Below are 24,552 nucleotides of genomic sequence, written 5' to 3' on the forward strand. Positions count from 1 at the left end.
ATGTTTGTCAGAAAGACATATATATAAACATCAAATGTAGACCATACATCTAAACTTAGATGTTAGTCTAAACTATATACAAAGAAATATGTATATAGGTCCCCAAGTGAGAAATTGGGCATATAAGAATAATATAAACAGCCTACATTAACATACATTAAAATATTTCAAATCATATTAACAATAGAAGAACTGAGAAAATCCAAAAATAAAAAATATACATGTAAATCCAAAAGACCAAAATATATGTTGATCTGTATTACAAACAGAATGGTTCCTGACTAGAATCTCGAATGACAAACTGACAATTAAATCAGTAAAGAATATGCAAACACATATAAATGTCAAATCAATGCTCCGAACAATACCAGTCCATATGCAGAAGTAATTTCTGTTAGATGATCCAATACGTAAATCCCATGCAGATCAAGTGCAAAAGTTGACCAAAGATGGATGTATTAGTCCAAAATATGTTATGCAAATATGATAGTCAAGCACATACAATAATTGTGCCCACATGTAAAAGATAGTACACGAAGAGCCAACCACAACCAGTCCGTATTAAACGAACATCTAATTGTGCCCCAAGTGAGTCACAAGCATCCAACTCGAAAAAATATGGATGTAATGGAGCAGAACAGCCAGCGTGCGGAGCCTTGTGTTTCAGCCAAAAAATATAGACATCCGACCCAGTTAATGGCTTCGCATATAGGGATATGAATGTAATGGCAACAAAACCATTGCAAAAGTTGTTACGTAAATACGAACCAGTCAAAAAAAAGAATGTCAAAAGTTCAAATAAATTGAAAGTCAAACCTGCAAAATACAGGATAGTTTAATCCACAAACTGCTGTTCATGAAAATGGAATCGTGGTCACCAAAAAACGGCCTGCAAGCGTCGTGAATCCGCTGCAAGATAAAAGGCAATGATGGAACGTTTTAATAGTTCCTAAAGGATGGCAAATATGAACCGGATCAAATTCCGAACCCAACAACGACTGTGAGCATGTAAATATTAAATCCAAAGCGAAAGCTTAAGGAAATGAAAAGCTGCGCTGGAATCCATGCGGCAATCTCAGAGTCACCGGCCCCAGCAGGATGTGAAGAGAAGTGCAACACAATAAACGAACCTCCTGCGCATAGGCAATTGCACGGCTCAAGAGAAACAATTCAAACAAAGGCAAAAGAAAGAGCCAGCAAACAGTGACTAGAGAATATATGCCTAAATATAAGCGGGGTGGGCGCAAACACCACAGAGGTGGAGAACATTCAGGGATTATTGAACATGGCTTTGGCGAATTGAATAATACATTATATCATAATGTTTTAAATTTGTCTGAATTTGAATGGTCTCCCACACAGATCAAAATGTTAAATAAAGGGCTTACATTCATACCTGGTTTCACTGTTTCTGAAGAGTTATTGGCCCAGGATGTTTTTAGTTTTTGTCGACTTTTGAACCTCAAATTGTTTTTTGGTGAATCAGATTCTACAATTGATCATGATAAGTTCATATATCAAGCTTCTCTCCTCCAATGCACCCGATGGTTCATCAGTTCCAGAATAGCGTTCTCAAGGATCTACATTTTTTTGGTTCAGATATTCCATTAAAACATAATAATTTAACCTTTATTGAAAAACAAGCTATTCTGGAACTTAAAAACAACCAAGACATTGTTATCATTTCAGCAGATAAAGGTGGTGCTGTCGTCATTCTCAATTGGGTTGATTATGATAATGAGGCCAAGCAACAACTCCTGGATGAAAGATATTACTCTCAAATGTCTGTGGATCCAACCTCCATGTTTAGTAAACCAATTGAAAGGTTTCTTATACAAGCCAAGGAGGGAGCTATCATAACTAATGATATTATGCATCAGCTTTTAGTCAAGGATCCGGTCACCCAGTACATTTACTTTTTACCAAAGATTCACAAGGATCTTTTACATCCACCAGGCAGACCGATTGTATCGGGTAGGGGATACATTACAGAGCCTCTTTCATTATTTTTGACTAAACATCTTAAACCTTTGTTACCCCTTATACGATCCCGCTTACAGGATACCACAAATTTTTTGCAGATTATTTCTGACACACAATTAGAGCCTGATTGGCTCTTATGTACATTGGATGTGAGTGCCTTATATACAAACATTCCACACCAAGCTGGGTTAGATGCATTAGCTTATTGGCTAGAAGTTTCAAACTTATATAGTTTGGACTTTAATGCCTTCTTGGTTGGTCTAGCACAATACGTTCTAACCAGTAATGTTTTCTATTACAAAGAGCAATGTTTATGGCAAACCAAAGGGACTGCTATGGGGGCCTCTTTTGCCCCCGTATATGCGGATCTCTTTATGGCCTATGTTGAGAAATGTATTCTATATGACAAGGACAGGAACATTTTCTTAGCTCAGTTTGACATATGGAGACGTTATCTGGATGACGTTTGGCTAGTTTGGAAGGGTGATGATTGCTCATTATTGGAATTTGTTACCTATTTGAACAATAATGTATGGGGATTGTATTTTACTGCAAATTTTGATATGAACACTACTACATTTTTGGATGTCCTAATCAAGAGATCATCTGATCATACATTATGTACAGAAGTATATAGGAAATTCCCTCAATACAACTCCATTTTACATGCTTCAAGTTATCATCCACCTCACATAGCACGGAACATTCCAAAGTCCCAATTTATACGTGCTAAACGTATTTGTTCAGATGGTACCACTTTTGGTAAGCATAAAACAGATTTGACTAATAGATTCAAACTTCGGGGTTATAAGACTGGTGATATTTCAGAGGCTAGTCATCAGGTTAGTTCCATGGAGAGATCAGACCTCCTTACATATAGGGTACATACCAACAGACCATCACAACCAATCAGGTTTACAACTACGTATGCCAGGAATTCTAACCGTCTCACCCAAAGTGTACGCAGACATTGGAACATACTTCAATGTGACTCTGAAATTACCAACATTATTCCGGACAGTTGTCTGTTTTCTTACAGGAAAGGTAAAAACCTAAATTCTTTTTTCAATCATTATAAACACAGAGACACTGGGACCAATGAACTATTACAAACAACACTATCAGGTGAGCCGTTATATGGTTGTTTCCCTTGTGGTCATTGTACCAATTGTCAATACATTCACAAATCCAAACATTTTTCTAGCCGGAACTGTCCTAGAGTGTTTGACTTGAACTTTTTTGCAAATTGTTCAAGTGATTGGATTATTTATTTGGCCACTTGCAATTGTGGCTCTTTTTATGTGGGACAGACATCTCGACCTTTAAAAATACGCATTTCTGAACACATTAGTAACATCAAACAAAAAAGAATACACAATGCTCTTTACAAACATCAATTAGTTCACTCTACAGCTAAGTTCATGTTTATTATTATTATTGATATGATACATGGGAATCGTGCTAATAAAACAGGATGGCATTCTATACTAAATGTTAAGGAAAAGAAATGGATCATTAGACTGGGAGGGTTATTCCCTCCTGGGCTCAATGAACACCTTTAATTTTTGACCAATAGACTGCTTGCATATTAGTTAAAAACAGCTGTGTATTTTGTGATTTTTTTGTACACTGAGGAAGGCTGTGCTTAGCCAGCCGAAACCGGTCTGTATTTTTTGCTGTGGATATGTTTATCTAATATAGTTTTATTTCTCTAGTCACTGTTTGCTGGCTCTTTCTTTTGCCTTTGTCTGATATAGAGACAGACAATGAAAAGAAAAAAAAAAAAAAGAAATGGGCAAAAGTGGATCAGCCTCTTGTTTTCAAAGATAGAATGGATGTTTGTACCTAATGTTTATGACCAGCAACAGCTTAAGGTCAATCATCTCAACATCTAAACTTTGTGGCTGAAGCATCTACACAACTGATAGTCTTAATCATTCCACAAGGTTGGCTCTGGGTGGCTGCTGATAGGAGAAGATGCAAGTATGGGGGCCAATGAACAATATGGAATCGCCAATGGTTTTATAACTGTTAACATAAAATTGAGTATATGAAAGCTGGAACTGGTGCCACTCAGTCTAAACATACAGTAACTTGTTGCACTGCATCATGGAAAAAGCAGATCCAGGCACAATTCAACAGGTGGCAGTGGTTTCAGTAGAAGGTATACCATAGCAAGTCCAACCTTAAATGAAATCTCAGTGTCATTTTAATGATTTTGGCAAGCAAGAAGACTGCTCATGATGATTCATGATGGATGAATTCTTGTGTCAGCCACTGTGCTGCTTACCAGTGGAAGTGGTCTTGAAATTTCTCCACCTCCCCTTACTATGGCTGGGAAGAAATCTTATCTCTTGCCCAGTAAAGATCAGATGTCCTATTCTTAGAAACAGGAAAGCTGAGCTGGGACAGATCAAAGCAAGTTAGGTTTCACTGATTTGTCATTTCTCCTGGAAAAGAGTTGAGTTTTTCTTCTCACTGGTTGTAGTTGTAGTGCTGAACATGAAGCACAGAAAACAATGAAGATTATTTTGCTGATGGCAGACAGAAGCAAAAAGCAAAGGAGGCCTGCAAAATAAACTTTTCACATTTGTTCAAGTACTTTGGACTTAGCAAAGATGAAGAACTGGAACAGAGTAGACTTCAAATTTGAAATGACTGAAATATAAAGAAATATTTTCTACAAGAACAATACACTACCAAGGGCTGTCCCTTGGTGTAAAAGAACTGTGGTCAATATGGAGAAGCAGCTCATTATGTAAATGTGGCTGATGTCATGGATTAGTGATAGATAGGGCTGCTAAAAAGTGACATCACAAATGATGCCTTATATCCATTACTGTTCCACTGTTTCAATCTACTGTTATGAGACATTCTGCAGTAAGACTTCTGGGTAAACTACAGTAAGGTGGTTATAATGCCTCTTTCTGTCTAACAAGAGGAATGAGAAAGCAGATGGATGCTCAAAGGGGCCTGATGGAAAATATGTTAAAACACTAAAAATAAATATAATCTGTCTATGCTGTGGTAGAATATAAGGCCTCCAGGACCAACCAAATACTAGGTAGCACTTCAATGACCAATAACCTACAGAAGGTGGTCTCAAGCACCTGTTTTAAATTCAGTACTGATAAAAGGGATCTAGACTACAGGTACATTCCATAATGTTTTTTTTTCTAAAACAGACAATATTAACAACATGGATATATATCATAAACCTCTCAGTTTTGACTTACAGAATGTACAAAATTCCACAAAATGACTAAACTAAAACACTGTACATGGCTAGAGATGATAATCACATTTGTACATGGTATATGGCAGGCAGGTATGTGCATGTAATTACATGCATATGCAAACTCAGGTGCAAGGAATGTTCTGCATAAGTGGCATGTGCTTTAGGGGACAAAATGTTGCAAAGCATAAGTTTTAGGGAAAGGAAGATCATCTGTATGTTAATGTCTGAATGCTGCTCAGTCTTGCAAAAAATTGATATTAACTGGAAGCAAGGGGTGGGGATGAGGTAACATCATACCCCTCTGAAATGTATCTGTTCCATCTGCATTTCCAGGACTTGTGCCGGTTCACTCAGCTGAAGTAGTTGCATTCTAGAGAGGAGGTAAAACAATTCACAAATAATCTGTATACATCCCATGTATCTCCTGTTCTCTACACCCTTGTTACCATGATGCACAAAAAGGAAGAGAGAACCAAACAAATGTACACTTTTATGGTATTAGACAAGCATCAAGTCTATATGTTTTTAAAATCAGAAGTAAAGAACAGTATGACACAGATATATTAAAAAATGATTAAAGATCTTTTTTTGAAATATGTTTTAATGTATAAAAATCTTTTACATCACAGCACAGCTCTTGAAACAATATACAAAAGTTTACATAATTTAAAGTATTTTAAAATCAAGTTTTCTTTGAATGTTGTCTTTCACCTATCTTTTTGTCTTTTTAAAACATTAATAAACACATCTTTTGGTACTTCCACGTTACCGATCTTTCTCATTTTTTTTTTCCCTTCAGCTTGCCTCTTTAAAAGTTTCATTTTCCGAGTTATATCTCCACCATACTAAAAAATAATAATTAATGTTATTTTGTAACATTTCAAAATAAACAAATAAATAAATTAAATAAATAAATCATATCAAATCAATCAATAATTTCACGAGCTGCCAAATCCTTGATAATTCATTAGAAAAATATCTTATCTCTGATCTAAAAACCAAATAGCGATGGTAAAGCGAGCTAAAAAATACCAAAACCAAGAAGAAAAGCTTGCTTGGAAATCCAAATGAAAGGCTGAAACCAAATAAAACTCCTTTATTCAAAGCGAGTTACATTAACGCCACAAATGTTTGAATACGTTTTTGACCTTAGCGTACCCAGGTCTTCATCAGAAAAGCTAAATGTCATTGATAAAGTGCCTTTTATACAAAAATCAGTTAATTAAAAACACCAATTATCCAATGACCATAAGTATTCCATTAAAAAGTATATCAGCCTGTTAAAAACAAGTAAACTCTTCACTAATAATAAGACACGTAACATGTTCTGAATACACAACAGTTTAAAACAGCCCTAATATATAACTATGCTAAAAAATAAAAAAAATTTTGAAAACTATATAATATATTCTTTGTTTTCCATTTCTGTTGTAATAATAAATGTTAAATAACATTGCCCTCTTGTGGTAATATTAAAAAATATCACAGTTTTGCTGCCCTAAGCTTAAGGACCGAAGAAATAGAAAGTGTGTCATTGAGACCTGGGGGTTTAGTGGAATCCAACACAATTTGCCAAAAAAGTTCTTTATACTCAAGTTTGGCCTCCCACATACCACCCCTAATCTCCTTGGGAACAATTTCCAAGACAAAAAATAAAAAGGATGCTTCAGGACAATTTAAAATGTGTCTGTATAATGCATTTTTGTTATATTGTTTCCTAATTTCATATAAATGCTCATATATACGGTTCTTCAACTTTCTTTCAGTTTTTCCAACGTAGAACGAGCTACATATTTTGCACACAGCAATATATACAACTCCTTGAGTATTAGTTAGAAAAGGTGTTACTAACAGTATTTTTATCCCTAGAAGGTATAGTAATATAGGGTTGATTAACTACATAAGCACATTGTGAACATGCTCCACATTTAAATGCCCCATGCCTTCTTAAAGAATCTTTAGATTTATTAGGTCCATTAAACTCAAACATTTGTTTAAAATTTTGATCTCTCCTATATATAAATTTCAAATTTTTATTTTTGAGTATCTCTAAATCTGGAAATTCAACAAATTTATTCCATTCTTTAGTAATAACTTCCCTAATAACACCTGTGTCCCCTGAATAATCTAAAATAAAAGCTTCACAAAAATTATCAGCTTCGCTGTTTAATAAACCTAGGGGGCCTGTGTTTAATAAACCACTTCCTAAAATAGGGGAAAATCTATCATGTCTCCCCTGAACCACTACCTCCAACATCTGTTGTAGTAAATATTCAGGATATCCCCTTTCTCTAAACATTTCTAAAACTTTTTCACTTTCCTTAAAAAAATCAACATCATTGGAAGTCATCCTACTAATCCGGACCAATTGGCCTTTAACTAGGTTCTTTTTTTGAAAAAAAGGATGGGCACTTTTAAAGTGAAGATATGAATTAGAGAATGTTTCTTTACGAAAAATATTAGATGAAAAACCTTGGCTAGCTTTCGTAAGAGTAATATCTAAGTAAGCACATCCACATTGTAATTGTATGTAAAGTCTAAAAATGTAGTGGTGCTTTTAATGTATTGCACAAATTCTATAAAGGTATCATAAGAACCTGTCCAAAAAATGACAATATCGTCCAGGAATCTTTTATATAGACACCAATGTGTTGCAAAGGGGCTTTCCAGAACATATAGTTCTTCCCATCTAGACAAAATAATATTTGCATAGGTGGGAGCACGTTTGGCCCCCCATAGCCACTCCTCTGGTTTGCTTAAAACATTCCCCTTGAAAGAACATGAAATTGTTTTTAAGAACGATATCCATAAAAAGTAAACAATTATTAAAGTCATTATTGGAAAAAAGTTTACTATCTCTCATGCTCTCTTCTAACCATTGTAAACCTATGTCATGGGGTATAGACCCAAATAAATCCACCAAGTCCAGTGTAACAAACACCAGATCTGGGGAGAATAAATAGGATTCAACACATCTTAAAAAATCCCATGAGTCCTTTAATGAAGTAACACCCTGTTGTGAGAGTTTTTTCAACTTCTCGTCCACAAATTTTGCTAATGGTGTAGTAGCTGAACCATCCGAAGAAACAATCATCTGTAATGGTGGATCAACCTGATCTTTGTGGACCTTAGGTATACCAAAAGCTGATGGAACTCTAGGGTGTGTGTTAGACAAATAATATTCTCCCCAGATCTGGTGTTTGTTACACTGGACGTGGTGGATTTATTTGGGTCTATACCCCATGACACAGGTTTACAATAGAGCATGAGAGATAGTAAACTTTTTTCCAATAATGACTTTAATAATTGTTTACTTTTTATGGATATCATTCTTAAAAACAATTTCATGTTCTTTCAAGGGGAATTTTTTAAGCAAACCAGAGGAGTGGCTATGGGGGCCAAATGTGCTCCCACCTATGCAAATATTATTCTGTCTAGATGGGAAGAACTATATGTTCTGGAAAGCCCCTTTGCAACACATTGGTGTCTATATAAAAGATTCCTGGACGATATTGTCATTTTTTGGACAGGTTCTTATGATACCTTTATAGAATTTGTGCAATACATTAAAAGCACCACTACATTTTTAGACTTTACATACAATTACAATGTGGATGTGCTTACTTACTTAGATATTACTCTTACGAAAACCAACCAAGGTTTTTCATCTAATATTTTTCGTAAAGAAACATTCTCTAATTCATATCTTCACTTTAAAAGTGCCCATCCTTTTTTTCAAAAAAAGAACCTCGTTAAAGGCCAATTGGTCCACATTAGTAGGATGACTTCCAATGATGTTGATTTTTGAAAGTGAAAAAGTTTTAGAAATGTTTAGATAAAGGGGATATCCTGAATATTTACTACAACAGATGTTGGAGGTAGTGGTTCAGGGGAGACATGATAGATTTTCCCCTATTTTAGGAAGTGGTTTATTAAACACAGGCCCCCCAGGTTTATTAAACAGCGAAGCTGACAATTTTTGTGAAGCTTTTATTTTAGATTATTCAGGGGACACAGGTGTTATTAGGGAAGTTATTACTAAAGAATGGAATAAATTTGTTGAATTTTCAGATTTAGAGATACTCAAAAATAAAACTTTGAAATTTATATATAGGAGAGATCAAAATTTTAAACAAATGTTTGAGTTTAATGGGCCTAATAAATCTAAAGGTTCTTTAAGAAGGCATGGGACATTTAAATGTGGAGCATGTTCACAATGTGCTTATGTAGTTAATCAACCCTATATTACTATACCTTCTAGGGATAGAAATATTGTTAGTAACACCTTTTCTAACTGTAATACTCAAGGAGTTGTATATATTGCTGTGTGCAAAATATGTAGCTCGTTCTACGTTGGAAAAACTGAAAGAAAGTTGAAGAACCATATATATGAGCATTTATATGAAATTAGGAAACAATATAACAAAAATGCATTATACAGACACATTTTAAATTGTCCTGAAGCGTCCTTTTTATTTTTTGTCTTGGAAATTGTTCCCAAGGAGATTAGGGGTGGTATGTGGGAGGCCAAACTTGAGTATAAAGAACTTTTTTGGCAAATTGTGTTGGATTCCACTAAACCCCCAGGTCTCAATGACACACTTTCTACTTCTTCGGTCCTTAAGCTTAGGGCAGCAAAACTGTGACATTTTTTAATATTACCACAAGAGGGCAATGTTATTTAACATTTATTATCACAACAGAAATGGAAAACAAAGAAAATATTATATATTACATAATGTTCAAAAATTTTTTTATTTGTTAGCATAGTTATATATTAGGGCTGTTTTAAACTGTTGTTTATTCAGAACATGTTACGTGTCTTATTATTAGTGAAGAGTTTACTTGTTTTTAACAGGCTGATATACTTTTTAATGGAATACTTATGGTCATTGGATAATTGGTGTTTTTAATTAACTGATTTTGTATAAAAGGCACTTTATCAATGACATTTAGCTTTTCTGATGAAGACCTGGGTACGCTAAGGTCGAAAACGTATTCAAACATTTGTGGCGTTAATGTAACTCGCTTTGAATAAAGGAGTTTTATTTGGTTTCAGCCTTTCATTTGGATTTCCAAGCAAGCTTTTCTCTGATCTAACTATGGCAAGCTGAATTGCTTAAAAACACACTGAATTGGCCAAACAAATTAACACAAGGATACTTTCTAATGTAATGTTATCATGGGCAAGATTCCAAAACACCTGCTCTCAGTATAGGATGGCCTCCAGTGTAAGCCTGTTTATAGGTAGGCCTTACACCGAAGTAACTCACTTATGAGAGCAGGTCTTTCAAAATCAGGGCAGATGTGAACTGAGACACACTCTTTTGGAATCTAGTCCCTTATTTATCATTTTAATCACTCCAGTTCCTACTGTATCATGCATAAAAATATGCTTGGAAAGGCTTGTGCTTCCAAGCCATTTTGGATGAGTGTGAAGCAAAATAAATTCAGATGAAACTGTGTCTCTTTTTTAAAATCTGAATAACTGTCTGGGTCCATGGCACACAGGATAGATTCCTGACTGAGACTCATGTGAGTCAGCTTTGATTAAATGCCCTAGAGATAGCAAGGGGTGTAGAGGAGTAAACAGGCATGGCCCACTCACCTCTCCTGGGGAGTGAGAGATAGGTCTGTGTCCACCAGGGGGCAAAGAGAGTGGCACTACCATCCTGGAAGAAACTAAGGAGCTTGCTGCCATGATTTGATGGAAGTGGGGAGGAAAAAGGCTACTTATACGCAACACCTCTTGAGGAAGTGAGAAGATGCCTTCGCCTCAACCCTCTGCATGCCCTCCCATATGCTCTGGTGGGTGCATGTCAATAAGGGCTGGAGAAAACTGTAAAACAAAATCCTCAATATATCCTTGATGGCTGCATGAATGATGGCCATACCCAGATGACCCATGTCCCAGTAATGGGAATGAATCTCTGAAAGCTGGCTGATTATTGAGAGACAGAAGGGACAAACGGTGCAAAAGAAAACCTAAATGATCAGTGTCTCACACAAAGATGAAAGTTATTTTTGAAAAGTGATCCTTATGGGTTGTTTATGTTAGATTACAGGGAAGTGACAGTGTGCGAGGTAGGGATTCCTCTTCAACATGCAGGCTTCTTTTGGAGATGCAGTTAATATATGCAGATATATCCTGGTACAAATCAGAAAAATACATAGGATATCTGTACAGCAAAAGACACATTTTTTGTTGAAACAGTTATATGCAGAAGCATCACAACCGTCAAAAAAATATGTTTATTCACTTAAATCTCCATGAAGAGAAAACAACAAGTGATAAGCAAGCTTTACTTTGTTTTTTTTTTTATTTATTTCCTTGTCAATTAACAAGGCATATTTACAAAATGTGACTAAGGCAATCGGGCAACCAGATTAAAACTTTTCTCAAAGTGCAATATTAAGGCAATCAAAAGCTCAACTCAGCCTTTGGTTATTTAAAAACAGAGTACCAATATGGGCAAGCATCAGGCATCCGATGCCTTCTAGTCTGTCTGGAATGATTGTGATTTACAGATCTGAATCAGCCTCAAATCTGACTTGCATAATAAAGCTTGTAACTCAGATTCTCCCAACTGAATTGACAGCCATTAGTAAAGTAGTTTTCTACAACAGAAATTTCAGGTCTGCTGAAACTGCTGGTACAAAAAAGTATCTTGTTATAGCCTGAAGCATGATAGCCATATCCCAAGTTGGAACCGATTCTCTGATAAGTGGTCTTATAGGAAGGTTCCCTTTAAAAAGGCCTAACAAATTTTCAAAGCAGCAATGGAGTTTTGTTTTTTTCCACATGAAAGTTGGATATAGCTGCTAGCAGAGCCTTAATAATCAAACAACTAGCACCTTCTTGGAACGACCCAAATAGAAAGTGCAAGATAAATGGTAGTGGTACTGAAAAAGGATCTAGACCACTGAAAGAAACTCAGTCAGCAAACCTTTTCCACTTGCTTTTGTAAAATTTTTCTTGTGTTTTAGTTCTATAATGAAGATAGAGTGTAAATAACTGATACCGAAGCCTGTCATCCCTGGCCACAATTGAAATTGTAGGAACCATGCAGCAAGTTTCAAGGCTTTCAAGTCTCAGTGAGGCTGGCCAGATGGGTGAGACAGAAGATCTGAAAGAGGGTCCAGCACTAAGGAGGAAGTTTCAGATGAGATCAGAAGGAGGCAAGGAAAATCATAGTTGCCTTGCGTTTTACGGCTTTCTGTAGAAACTTAGTTATCATGGGAAAAGATGGAAATGCGTACAGGAGACCTGGGGGCTAATTGTGGACTACAGCATCTGACACTGCCCCTCTGGAGAGATCAGGGCAAAGTGTCTGCTACATTTGGTGTTCAAGTGGGACATGAAGAGATCACAGAATAGCTGGTCCCAGTGACTGAAAATCATAGCTGCCACTGACTGATAAGGCCAACTCTTGACGCAAAAGGATCGATCTGCTCAGTCTGTCCACCAAAACAATGGAACTCCCCGGGACATGCATTACTAGGAGAGAGCATTGGGAAGACATTTTCCACTGCCACACCCCAAGATTTCCTGGCATAACCGGTATGAATGGGTTCTCCCTTGCTTGTTGATACACTAGACCACAGCCAGGTTGTCCATCTGAATGGAGATGGCACTCTTGGGGAGGAAGTCCTGGAATTGGAACTTTAGGAGGACTGCCTCATCCCCAAGATGTTGATGAGCAGCTTGGCCTCTGCCATCAACAATATGTCTTGAATAACTTTCCCTTTGAAATGTACCCCCGCCCCCCAAACCAGAAGGGAGGTGTCTGTGTGCACAGTGGCTGTCAAGGGGGTGGAAAAGTGAAAGGTCAACCCCATGTAACTAGAGGAGAGGTCAACCACAAAAGAATGGGATTTCTGCATAGTGCCATGAGTCGGCTGGGACAATGAAAGGGCTGAAGTATCACAGATCACTGGATAGATAGGGTCCAATGTAGTACTTTCATGTAAAATCTCAGCTGGGGTACAAGGGCGACAGAAGCTGCCACTGATCCCAGTAGATGAATAATTAGCTTTGCTGGAGGGTTTGAAGAAGAAGAAAGGACCTTGAAAGCTTGTTGGTAGAGAGACAAAACTCTTGCTTTTTGAAGTTCGGCAATTTTTGAAATTATGTCCAGGTAGGACCTTAGGAACTCTATTGTCCATGGCAGTGTCATATGGCTTTTGCCTAAATTTACAGTAATCACCAAACATGGAGCTAAGTGTTGCAAGATGTCTCTGCACTAAACAAATAAATCGTCGGTGGAAGCAATGAGGACCCACTCATCTATATACGGGAACACCCATCACACTTGCAACCTTAGATATGCCGTCACTTCTGCCATGCATTTGGTGAACACCTTGGGGGCTGTGGTGAGACCAAAAGGCAGTGCTCTGAACAGGAAGTGACTGGCCCCCAGCTGGAAGTGGAGAAATCTCTTGGACTGCCTCACTGTCTTGATGTCGTAGTAAGTGTCCTGAAGATCTATCAAGCACATCCAATCACCCTTCATCAGAAGAGGTAGAATAGACTGAACTGTGCCCATCTGGAACTTGGTCTATTTCACAAACTGAATGAGGTGACAGAGGTCCAAATTGGGACTGAATTACCTTGTCTTTTTCAAAACCAAAAAGAATCATGAGCAGACTCTGAATCTTTGCTGGTCTGCTGGGACCTCCTGGATGACTCAATTTTCCAGTAGCTTTGATACTTCTACTGCTGTTAATTCACACTGAATGGGTGGAATGTCAGGGATTCTCTTTTTTGTTTGTTGGAGTAGAGCATAGAGAATAATACAGCCTCTGGTAATTATCTTCTGCACCCACAAATCTTGAGTGATGGCTAGTCAAGTGTGAGGGTGTAGGACTAAGCGCCCCCATGACTGCCTCCAGATTGTGACAACTGTTTAGGAGTAATGAAAGGATTTCTTAGTAAAGGCACCTCAAAACCCCTGATTTTGTGGTCTGCCTCTGTCCTGGGATGACATCCATTGAAGTTACCCCCCCCTCCGCCTTGGGGGGTAGTCGTGGCAGTACAGTTTGTCAGTAGAAGTGCCATGGGCAAATCTCTGGGACTTTTAAAACCCTAGTTTCTTTTCACCATTCTGATTCCAGGATAAGGTCCATTGGGGAATGGAAAAACAAATGCCTATGGTTGACAAAGTTTTTCCCTCATGTTTGCTTCTGGTAAGTGTATCCTTGACCTTCAGTCCAAAAAGGAGTTGAACCATCAAATGTAGCATTTACAAAGGACATCTTAAAGCCCTCTGCAAAATTGCACAGATGATTCCAGGTGTTCAGGAGAATAGCGATATCAGTGGCTGCTGCTCTTCCCATTTCAACAGCTGTGTTGGAAAGAAGACGCATGGACACATTGGACATAGACTGAAGGGTAGATGGCTTCAATTCAACAGTTTTTTTCTTCGTCAACAGGCAAGTTACCTGAGAGGGATTTGTATAGTTCCTTAGATCCATCTAGAAAAGAGTTATGTTTGGAAATGAGCAAGATACATCAGCGAGTAAACAGCAAACGTCACTAAAGCATAAGTGCATTTTTCAAACCTGTCCAAAGCTCTGGACACCATGTTATGGGGATGGACAGAGGTTCTCTCTTCTGAAAGCTCACTCTTAGTAGCTGGTGCAACCATCACGGCATCTACTGGGTCATGCCTGACACATTTGGTCCTGTTCCTCGGAGCTACCAATATTTTAATACAATACAAACAATATGGCAACCAACCGTGTAAATGTAAAACCCAATGACCAGAGAACATGAAAAAATTTTATTAACTAAAGAGACACCCTCAAAAAAGGGGAATATTCTTTTTCTCTCTTTTCTAAAATTTCTTTGATGTAAAAATCTAATAAGACAGAAGCTTTATAACCTTTTTCTAAAAATCTACATTTAATATTATAAAACTCAATACCTTATTATCAGTAGTAAGTCTAGAAGCCCTAATCAGTTGATTCTTAGGAATATATTGTTTTTAATATGAAATGGGCGATTACTATCATATAACAAAAATTATATGCTACTGTATTTTTTCTATATAAAATACTACACAATGACTGCTTTTCTATAGTAATTCCAACATTTATATCCCAAAAATGCACTGCCGAACCGCATCTACTTTTAATAAACTTTAAAAATGTAGTACTAGAATTCATTTCTTATAAAAAAGCATAACAAACCAGTAGACCCACTGATAACAAAAAATCATTTACAAATCTAAATAAGAAGTTATGTACTCACCATAACGTTCCATCTGAGTAGGTATCTTCATTTGTCTGCAACCTGTGGGATACGGATCCAATCTCGGATCCGAGCCGGCAACTTCTATCATAGCATAGATCCGAGCTCCTAGCTCCTCCCCCTTACCCATAATCCCCTGCCTGCCCTAACTGACCTCAGATCAAGTTTGCCCCATAGCACAACAGATAACAGGTGTCCCAATGGGAACATATGCTAATAACACAAGAGCGATCAAATCGGTCAGGGGGAAGGAGGGGGGGGTGGTTGCAGACAAATGAAGATACCTACTCAGATGGAACGTTATGGTGAGTACATAACTTCTTAATCTGAAGTAGGAACTTCATTTGTCAGCAACCTGTGGGACAGAGTCCCCAGCTACCTAAGTCTTGGGTGGCCTTCATGGAAGGATATTCCGGAGAACCGCACAGCCAAAGGACGCTCTACCTCGGGAAACATCTATTTTATAATGGCTGATAAAGGTGTGAGATGAAGCCAAAGTGGCTGCGGAACAAATGTCATCCAGTAGAACCCTAGCTTGAAAGGCCGCAGAAGTGGCAATGGCCCTAGTAGAATGAGCATGGACTCCTTGAGGTGCAGGCCTCCCTGAACTCTGATATGCTAAAAGAATACAACTCGAGATCCATCTAGAGAGAGAAACCTTAGAAACTGATTTTCCGAAATTACTTTTGGCAAAGGAGATAAACAACTGATCGGATTGCCTATAACCAGCAGTTCTATGGATATAAAAACGTAATTGTCTGTGTACATCCAAGGAATGTAGCTTGTACTCTCCTTTGTTATGAAAGCTGGGGAAAAAACACTGGGAGATTGATGGATTGATTGATGTTCGCTTCTGAAGATACCTTAGGTAGAAAGGACGGGTTGATTCTGAGGTAAACCCTATCCGGGTGAAAAAACAGATATGGTGGTTTGACACAAAGGGCTTGCAATTCCGATACCCTTTTGGCTGAAGTTATGGCCACCAAAAAGGCTGTCTTCCAAGAGAGAAATTTGAGATCAACCATGGCCGGTTCAATGGGGACCAGTCAAGGCCTGCAAGACTAAGGATAAATCCCATGGAGGTACCACCTCTTTAACTGGAGGCCTAAGGAGGAAGGTACCCTTGAGGAAGGTCTTACACAGTTTGGAAGTGATAAGAGGACCAGACTCTTGCCCCACATGGTAGTATGAGATTGCTGCCAGTTGTACCTTGACTGTGGAAGAACTAGCCCCCTGGTGAAAGAGAGAGGTTAGAAAATCTAGAATCGATGATATCGGGGCTGTAAAAGGGTCTAAACAACGGTGTTCTGCCCAAATGGTGAAGCGTTTCCACTTACTCCGATAAACCTTCCTGATGAAAGGCTTGTGAGCTGCTACAAGAATGGCTTTGACTGGTGATGAGATCCCGGGAGTTCTTATGAGGAGTGGAACTGGAGCAACCAAGCCGTCAGCTTGAGGTTGACCAGGTTCGGAGTCGGAAGACCGAGAAGAAGAGAGATGAGATCCAGAATGGGATCCAGAATCTATGGTGGATACACTAGGTGAGACCATAGGTAAGGGAACCACGTCTGACGAGGCCAGAATGGGGCAATGAGGATCATTCTGCTCCCCAGCTGCCTGGCTTTCTGTAACAATTTCAACATCAGGGGTAGAGGAGGGTAAGCATAAAGTAGACCGGGAGGCCAAGCATGAACTAGAGAGTCTCTCGCGGACTTCCCCGGAGGGGGATCATCGTTGCATTTCGTGTTTGAAGGAGAGACAAAAAGATCGCAACAAGGTCGCCCCCATCGGGCAAATACTTGCTCTGTGACTCGGTGGTTGAGAGACCACTCGTAAGGAGTCAGGATAGTACGACTGAGCCTGTCCACTAGAATGTTGGACCGTCCCGGAATGTGTGTTGCTATGAGAAAGCGGTTGGTGGAAATCGCCCATTCCCACTCTCTCATGGCCTCGCGGCAAAGGGGGTAAGACCTGGTTCCCCCCTGTTTGTTGATGTACCAGACTACCGACATGTTGTCTGTGTGTACCGCAATTGTCCCTACCGAAAGAGAGTTGTGTAGTGCTTGCAACGTCAAAAGCACCGCTCTCATCTCTAGGACATTGATATGCAAAGAGGTCTCTACGTCGTTCCAAGTGCCTTTTACTGTTCTGCCTGAAAAATGCCCCCCCACCCCACCCCAGGCGAGAAGCGTCCATGGTCACTGTGTCGACTGGTGGAGGTAGTGAGAAGGCACGTCCTGTGTGGAGGTTGGGAGACTGGAGCCACCACAGGAGCGATTTTCTGCAAACCTTGCTTAAGGAAATGGGGTGAGACAGAGGGTTACAAGACAGGGACCATTGTACCTGGAGGGTCCACTGTAGAACCCTCATGTTCAACCGGGCCAACGGCAGCAGAGGGATTGCAGCCGCCATGGATCCTAGGGCCCTCAGAATCAATTCCGCCGAAGGAGTTTGCAGTTGAAGAATGGCCTGCACGTGTAACATCAGGTTCCGAAGCCGATCTGGAGTCAAGAACGCAAGCATCTGTCTGGAATCTAGTCTTGCCCCTATAAAATCTAGCATCTGTGTAGGGATGAGAGAGGATTTGGTCATGTTGATGGTTAATTCTAATAGTGGAGCCAGACCGAGAAAATAGTCCCTGCCTGAACAAAGTAGATGCCTTGTTGGGGCTGTGAGGAGCCAGTCGTCCAGGTTTGGAAAGACCTGAATTCCCTGGAGTCTCAGGTGGGCCGCTACTACCGCTAGGACCTTGGTGAACACCCTGGGGGCTGAGGTGAGACCGAAGGGTAGGACCCTGAATTGAAAGTGACTGGCTCCCAGCCGGAAGCGGAGAAACCTCCTGGAATGCCTGTCCACTAGAACGTGATAGTACGCATCCTTGAGGTCTATAGAGCACATCCAGTCGTCCTCCGCAATAAGGGAGGACGGCTTGCAACGTGACCATTCGAACTTTTGTTTGGGTACCGCCAGGTTTAGGAGAGAGAGGTCGAGGATGGACCTCAAGTCCCCGTCTTTTGGCACCAGAAAGAACCTGGAGTAAAACCCTGATCCGACTTGATCTGGGGGGACGGGCTGGATGGCTCTTTTTTGTAGAAGCTGCTGAATTTCTGCAGCGGCCACCTTCTTTTGACTGGGTGGGACGTCGGGAAGGCTTCTGTTTCTGGGGTTGGCTATGAAGGGAATTAGGTAACCTCTGGATATAATACGAAGCACCTAGCGATCTGTTGTTATGGACTCCCATTTTGCCAGGTGCTTCGAAAAACGCCTCCCGACTGCCTCCAGAGTGGAGCAGTCGGGAAACCCCTCAGGGGTTCTGCGTGGGCCTCTCAGAGAAAGGTTCTCTGGACCCAAAATTCCTCAGACCCCCTCTGCCTCTGGGGCGGCGTCCTCCCTGTCCTCCTCTGCCACAAGAGGACTGGTTGTCCTGAGCAGACTGAGATTGATGCGATTTTCGGAACCACATCTTCTTCTGACCCTTTTGGTTCTTGGAAAAGGACCTCTGGGGCGCAGAGAAGCGGACTCCGACGGCAGACAAGGTCTTCCCGTCTTTCTTGCTCTGGACAAGAGTGTCGCGAATGGTTTTGCCGAACAGTGCAGAACCATCAAAAGGGGCATTCGCGAATGACGCCTTAAAGGGTTCCGAGAAGTCACAGTGACGGAGCCAGGCCTGTATCCTCATGACAAGCCCGACTCCGCCTGCTCTAGCGGCTCCCTTTGTAGCATGAGACAATAGCCGCATAGAGGTATTAGAGATAGAGCGGAGGGTGGCCATTCAGGAAGAGTACAAATCCTTGTCTCCCTCCGACATGGACCCCGGGGGGGGAGCAGCGTATTCCTTAATTATATCCCGCTGCATCCTAATAATGTGTGCCATGCAGTTCAAGGCCCTCATAGAGAAGGTCGCTGAACTGAAGGCCCGCTTCCCAAGACGGTCCATTGCACGAGACTCCTTGCTCGGAGTATGAACCGTGGGGCTCTCCTGAGCCAACTCTTTCTTGGTGGCTGCAGCCACCAACATGGCATCCACAGGGGGACCTCTGCTCTAATGTGATCTCTCAGCAGGGGGGCTCAATATTTTGTCTGGGCGCTTGGGGATAGGCTCTATGGTGTCCGGTTCCTTCCAAGCCCTAGAGGATATGAGATCCACCAGGGGGTCGGGTGGAGGGGACACCCAAGAGGTAGATGGTCCTGCCTCAAACGCCTCAAGGAATACGGACTCGTCAGAGGAAGCCTTGGGGGCAGACGACCCACCTCTGATTTTGAGCATTTCCATGATGTCTCCAAAGGAGACATCCTCCGGGGGTGATCTAGGGGAGCCTTCCCCTTCATCCAAGTCCGTATCTTCTGTGAGACTCTCAGGGGAGTCCATGTGCCTCCTTTTGCACTTTGCCTTGTGGGGAATCTCCTCGGGGGGGGCTGTCCGAGGAGTCCTCACGGGCTGTATCCTGTTCCACTGGAACTCCTAAAGGCGCTGAGGCAGGCTGCCCAGAGGGCCGGGTGAAGGGAGCCAGGACCAGATGAGAAGGAGTGCGGGAGGGAGCCGAAGCCAGGACCGGAGGCCTGGAAGCACTCGACAGTGCCCTCTCCAGGAGCCGCTCTCAGACGGATCTGAGATCCGACTCCCACTCGGATCCGAAGCGGGGATCGGACCCGGCGCCGAGAACGTCGGATCCGAGGGACCAGTGTGCTCCGACCGGGACGGAGCCGAAAGCACACCAAATCCCTTGGATCTGAAGCTCGGCCCACGGCTCTGAGAGGTCGGATCCGACAAACTCGAGGGAATAGTCGGAGCCGATGTGCCCAGCACGGTCGGCTCCGACTTACCCCCGGATCCAACGTGACCCGGAATGCGGGTCGGAGAAGGAGCTATAGGAGCGAAAAAAAGGGTCGAGTTCCCCCCCAGAGGGGAGGGAGGCAAGAGCACTCCCGTCTGCATCTGGGCCTGGATGAATCTCCTCATCATCCGGTCCATATCCGCATCAGACATGCTAAAAGTGGACCTCGACGAGGCCACCGAGGCAGACCTGGAGTGTCGCCTCGATGGGGACCGGATCACCTCCTCCTCGGGTCCCGGGGAGAAACAAGGGGATCGGATCCGAGGAGGAGATCGAGAAGACTTGGACGGGGAAGCCCTCTTGGCGGGCGGGGCCGATGAAGAGTCCTCGGCCCGCAGGTGCTTCTCCCGCTTCTTTCCTGGCCTCCCTATCCTCCGGAGCCGAAGCGGGAGGTTGAGTCCCAGTCGGAGGAAGGGAGGTAGGGGTGATTGCTACCGGGGGGGTAGCGGGCACCAAAGCAGAGTCTGGGGGTAGAAGGCCCACCAGAACTAGCTTCGACCTTCGATCCTTAAGTGCCCTGGGGTTGAACGCTGCGCAAATCACGCAACCTGAAGAGAGGTGTTCAACCCCAAGGCACCTAACGCACCGAGTGTGGCCATCAGCCGGTGAAAGCCTGTGACCACACTTGGTGCATTTCGAAAAAATTGCCTTAGGGGCCTCCGACATACTGTAGGAAAGCACACTCACTAGGCCCCTAACACTCAGTCACACACACATGCTACGACCAGCGGGGGAGGGAGAAATATTCTTAAAATAAATCAAAAGTATGTAAGATATAAAAAGGAGTAAGGGTAAACCTACCACACACACAACCAGTCACTCAGAAAGAAAAAATACAAAACTTTTTTTCTCACAAAACGCCAAGAGCTCTGAACCTAGCTGTTGCTTGAAGAGTGGCAAACTAGATCTGAGGTCAGTTAGGGCAGGCAGGGGATTATGGGTAAGAGGGAGGAGCTAGGAGCTCGGATCTATGCTATGATAGAAGTTGCCGGCTCAGATCCGAGATCGGATCCGTATCCCACAGGTTGCTGACAAATGAAGTTCCTACTTCAGATATAATGTTTAACATACTGATAATATTTAAGTTGAGGGAGTAAGTATTTCACAGTACCACCATTCTAAAACAAGGTTAGCAAATGAGGGGGGTACAGCAGTTGATAATTGATAAAAATGAAAAAAATATTATTCAAAATAACATCCATAAGTAAACAAACTGTACTAATTTTACAACCTTTCCAGTCTGTATAATGTGTTAAAACTAACCTAAAACAATCTAATCCTTCTTCCATACGTATAGAAGTAAATAATGATTGAATATCTACAGTAAAAAATATTGTCCATCTTCAACAGTGAATTGTCTTAACTTACATAAAAAATCTCCTGAATCTTTAATATGCGAGCTTAACTTCTGTACTAGTGGATTAATCGAAGCATCTGTATAAATAGATGCAGTTTCGGTTATTGACCCAGCAGCTGATAATATAGGCCTAAAAGGGGGTTATTCTTTTACAAAACTGCTATTTTAGGTAACCTGAAACCTAAAACCTCATATAGTTGTACATCAGTATAACCTATTTCCAAAAGCTCAAGAATAGCATCATAAATACAATTGTGTTGTTTGTGAAAAACCACACTCTCCAAACCCAAGAACACAGTATCCATGGGACCTGACAACATCCCATGCCGTGTTCTACATAACTACAGAATGAATTGGCACCCCACCTAAGCACCATGTTCAATCATAGCCTCATCTCAGGCTTTGTGCCCACTGAATGGAGCACAGCAGCAGTTATCCCACTCCACAAACGGGGAGCCACCACGGACCCCGGGAACTACCGCCCCATTAGCCTAACGAGCCTGGTCTGCAAGGCCATGGAATGTATCATCATGGAACTTATAAACAAAGACACTGGTAATCTCCAAACTCTGGACCCCACCCAGTTCGGGTTTGTAAAAGGCAGATCATGTCTACTAAACCTGAATGACTTCTTTGAAGCAGTCACCAAAGCCGTAGACGAGGGTAAGGTGGTTCACACAGCCTATTTAGATCTCGCCAAGGCTTTTGACACCATCCCCCACTCTGGAATTAGAGATAAACTCACTAAACTAGGTATAAATCCCTATTGTCACAAGATGGGTTGCCAAGTTGCTCACTAACAGAACCCACACTGTGAGAGAAGCAGACTCCAAATTCGACTTCAGACCAGTGACAAGTGGAGTTCCACAGGGTTCAGTCCTGGGTCCTCTCCTGTTTGGGATCTACTTTTCTGAAGTACAGGCTAACACAGAAGGTCTTTAGCTAACGGAGTTTGCAGATGACTGCAAACTAGGAGCCATAAATGAAACTCCTAATGATGTGTTCATCCTACAAAAGGGCCTCACAGAGACAGATGCCTGGTGTCAAAGCCATAGCCTCAAGCTCAATGCCAAAAAGTGCAGTGTCATCCCCTTTGGTAAAAACTCTGTACCCATGAGCTACTACGTAGGTGGTAGTCTACTTAACACCAAAAGTGTGATAAGAGACCTTGGGACACAGGTGGACAGTAGTCTGTTCTTTGATAATCACATCGCAACAGTAGTCAGGAAATCCTCCTACGTAGCACACCTCATCACAAAAGGTTTCTCATCCAGGAAAAAAGAGGTCATTGTTCCCCTCTACTCGTCACTCATTAGACCCTTTATAGAGTACAACGCCCCTTTTGCTATGTACCTCACAAGACATCTACAACTGGAAAGGCCACAGAAATACCTCACAAAGAGGATTACTGCCTCAAACAGATGCCCTACGCAGACCGTCTCAAAAAACTCCAGCTTTACTCCGTCACATATCGCCTACTCAGAGGCGATCTCCACCTAACATACAAAGCTATGTCAAACCCAGAGCTGTTGGACAGGATCCACTTAAAGAAATCCCATTCCCTCCAAGCTACATGTTCTAGGGACCTAAACCTTGTCACCACAATAAACAGAACATGCTGGAGGGATAGATTCCTGTCCCAGAGACTTCCCATACTCTGGATCAAACTACCTATCTGTATTAAACACAGCTCATTAGCACTCTTCAAGAAAAATCTTGATGATTGGATGATAAATAGGAAATTCACCCCGGGGATCACCTCTGTGGCTCTGCTCGAAAGGGGCACAGGAAAATAATTTTCTTGGGTGGCGAAAGCCAGGGTACCTTTTTGGCAAGGATTGTATAGGCCCTAGGGTTGATAGCCTAGTACCTACCCATGAACCTATGAAAGGCATTTTTTTATTTGACTTCACATTTCCTGTGAGCCACTGTTGTAATCTTTAGTATACATAATAACCATGTCCCCCCTCCCTTGTTGGCTTTCATAAAACGCAAATCTTTTCTATCAGCCAATTCACAAAAAGCTTTGTTCTCTTCTTTAGCAATATTAAAAAAAAATTTCTTACTACTTTCTTTTTTTGTTTTAAGTCAGCAATAATTTGCTCCTCACAAGTACTGGAGAAAACTGACATGGAAGGGGCATGTGGAGGATTGCAAACAGAAGTCTTATATAAAATGTTCCGGCTTAATTTAACATTATGCATCAAAAATGCAATATTTAACTTATGAACATAATAAAAAGTTTAAAGTCCTTAAGAACATTGGCTACATTAGCCCTCCTGACAGGAATAAAATTAAATCCTTGAGATAAAATATTTAGTTGTGTTAAAGCATTCTTCAGTCAAATTCAAAATATATCCATTTTGTAAAGTATCAGTCATAGTATTCAGTACATTCATTGGCCCCTTCAGTGTCCTCTCCCCCTTGTCTTGTAATTCCACTTGGGAGCTGCTGTTCCTTCGACTTTTAGATAATATCTTTCTTGAGAAGTGGAATTTCTGAATGGGGAGTTTGTAGTTCTTTGCTAGCCATTCTTCGCTGCTAACCGACTGGACCTTCTTAAAGGTGGGAAACTTGTCTAGTCAATCAAAAAAACTTCTTCATTAACCAAAAATGATGATGTCAGACCATGGGGCTGAACCAAGTTGTTAGTACTATAAGTGGGTGCAAAATAGGCTGCACCCTTATTATACACTTCTATGTCTCTCTCTTAATTTTCTTAATGTTTCTGGAGATCACAACTTTCATATCATTGTCAATTTTATAGAAAAGAGAATCATATTGATTCTTAAAAACGTTGAAAGACAAAGATAGTTTTATCTTACTATCCAATGTCCTTATTTCACCTCCGAGAGTAGAAATTAGGGACTCATTATGTCTCATCAAT

The 24,552-nt window shown here is 41.1% G+C and overlaps 1 protein-coding gene across 1 annotated transcript in view; it reads right to left on the minus strand.

The window, feature by feature from the left end:
- Positions 1 to 5,802: 5,802 nt before the first annotated feature.
- Positions 5,803 to 24,552, minus strand: part of GUF1 (GTP binding elongation factor GUF1) — an 839,924-nt gene continuing 821,174 nt past the window's right edge. Inside the window, exon 17 of the mRNA XM_044061397.1 lies at positions 5,803 to 6,066. Within this exon, the coding sequence (XP_043917332.1) occupies positions 5,929 to 6,066 (138 nt within the window). The 3' untranslated portion in view covers positions 5,803 to 5,928. The remainder of the gene's footprint in view (positions 6,067 to 24,552) is intronic.

The sequence above is a fragment of the Protopterus annectens genome, chromosome 2.part0, assembly GCF_019279795.1.
Source record: "Protopterus annectens isolate FY-2018-M chromosome 2.part0, PAN1.0, whole genome shotgun sequence".
NCBI classification, from domain to species: Eukaryota; Metazoa; Chordata; order Ceratodontiformes; family Protopteridae; genus Protopterus; species Protopterus annectens.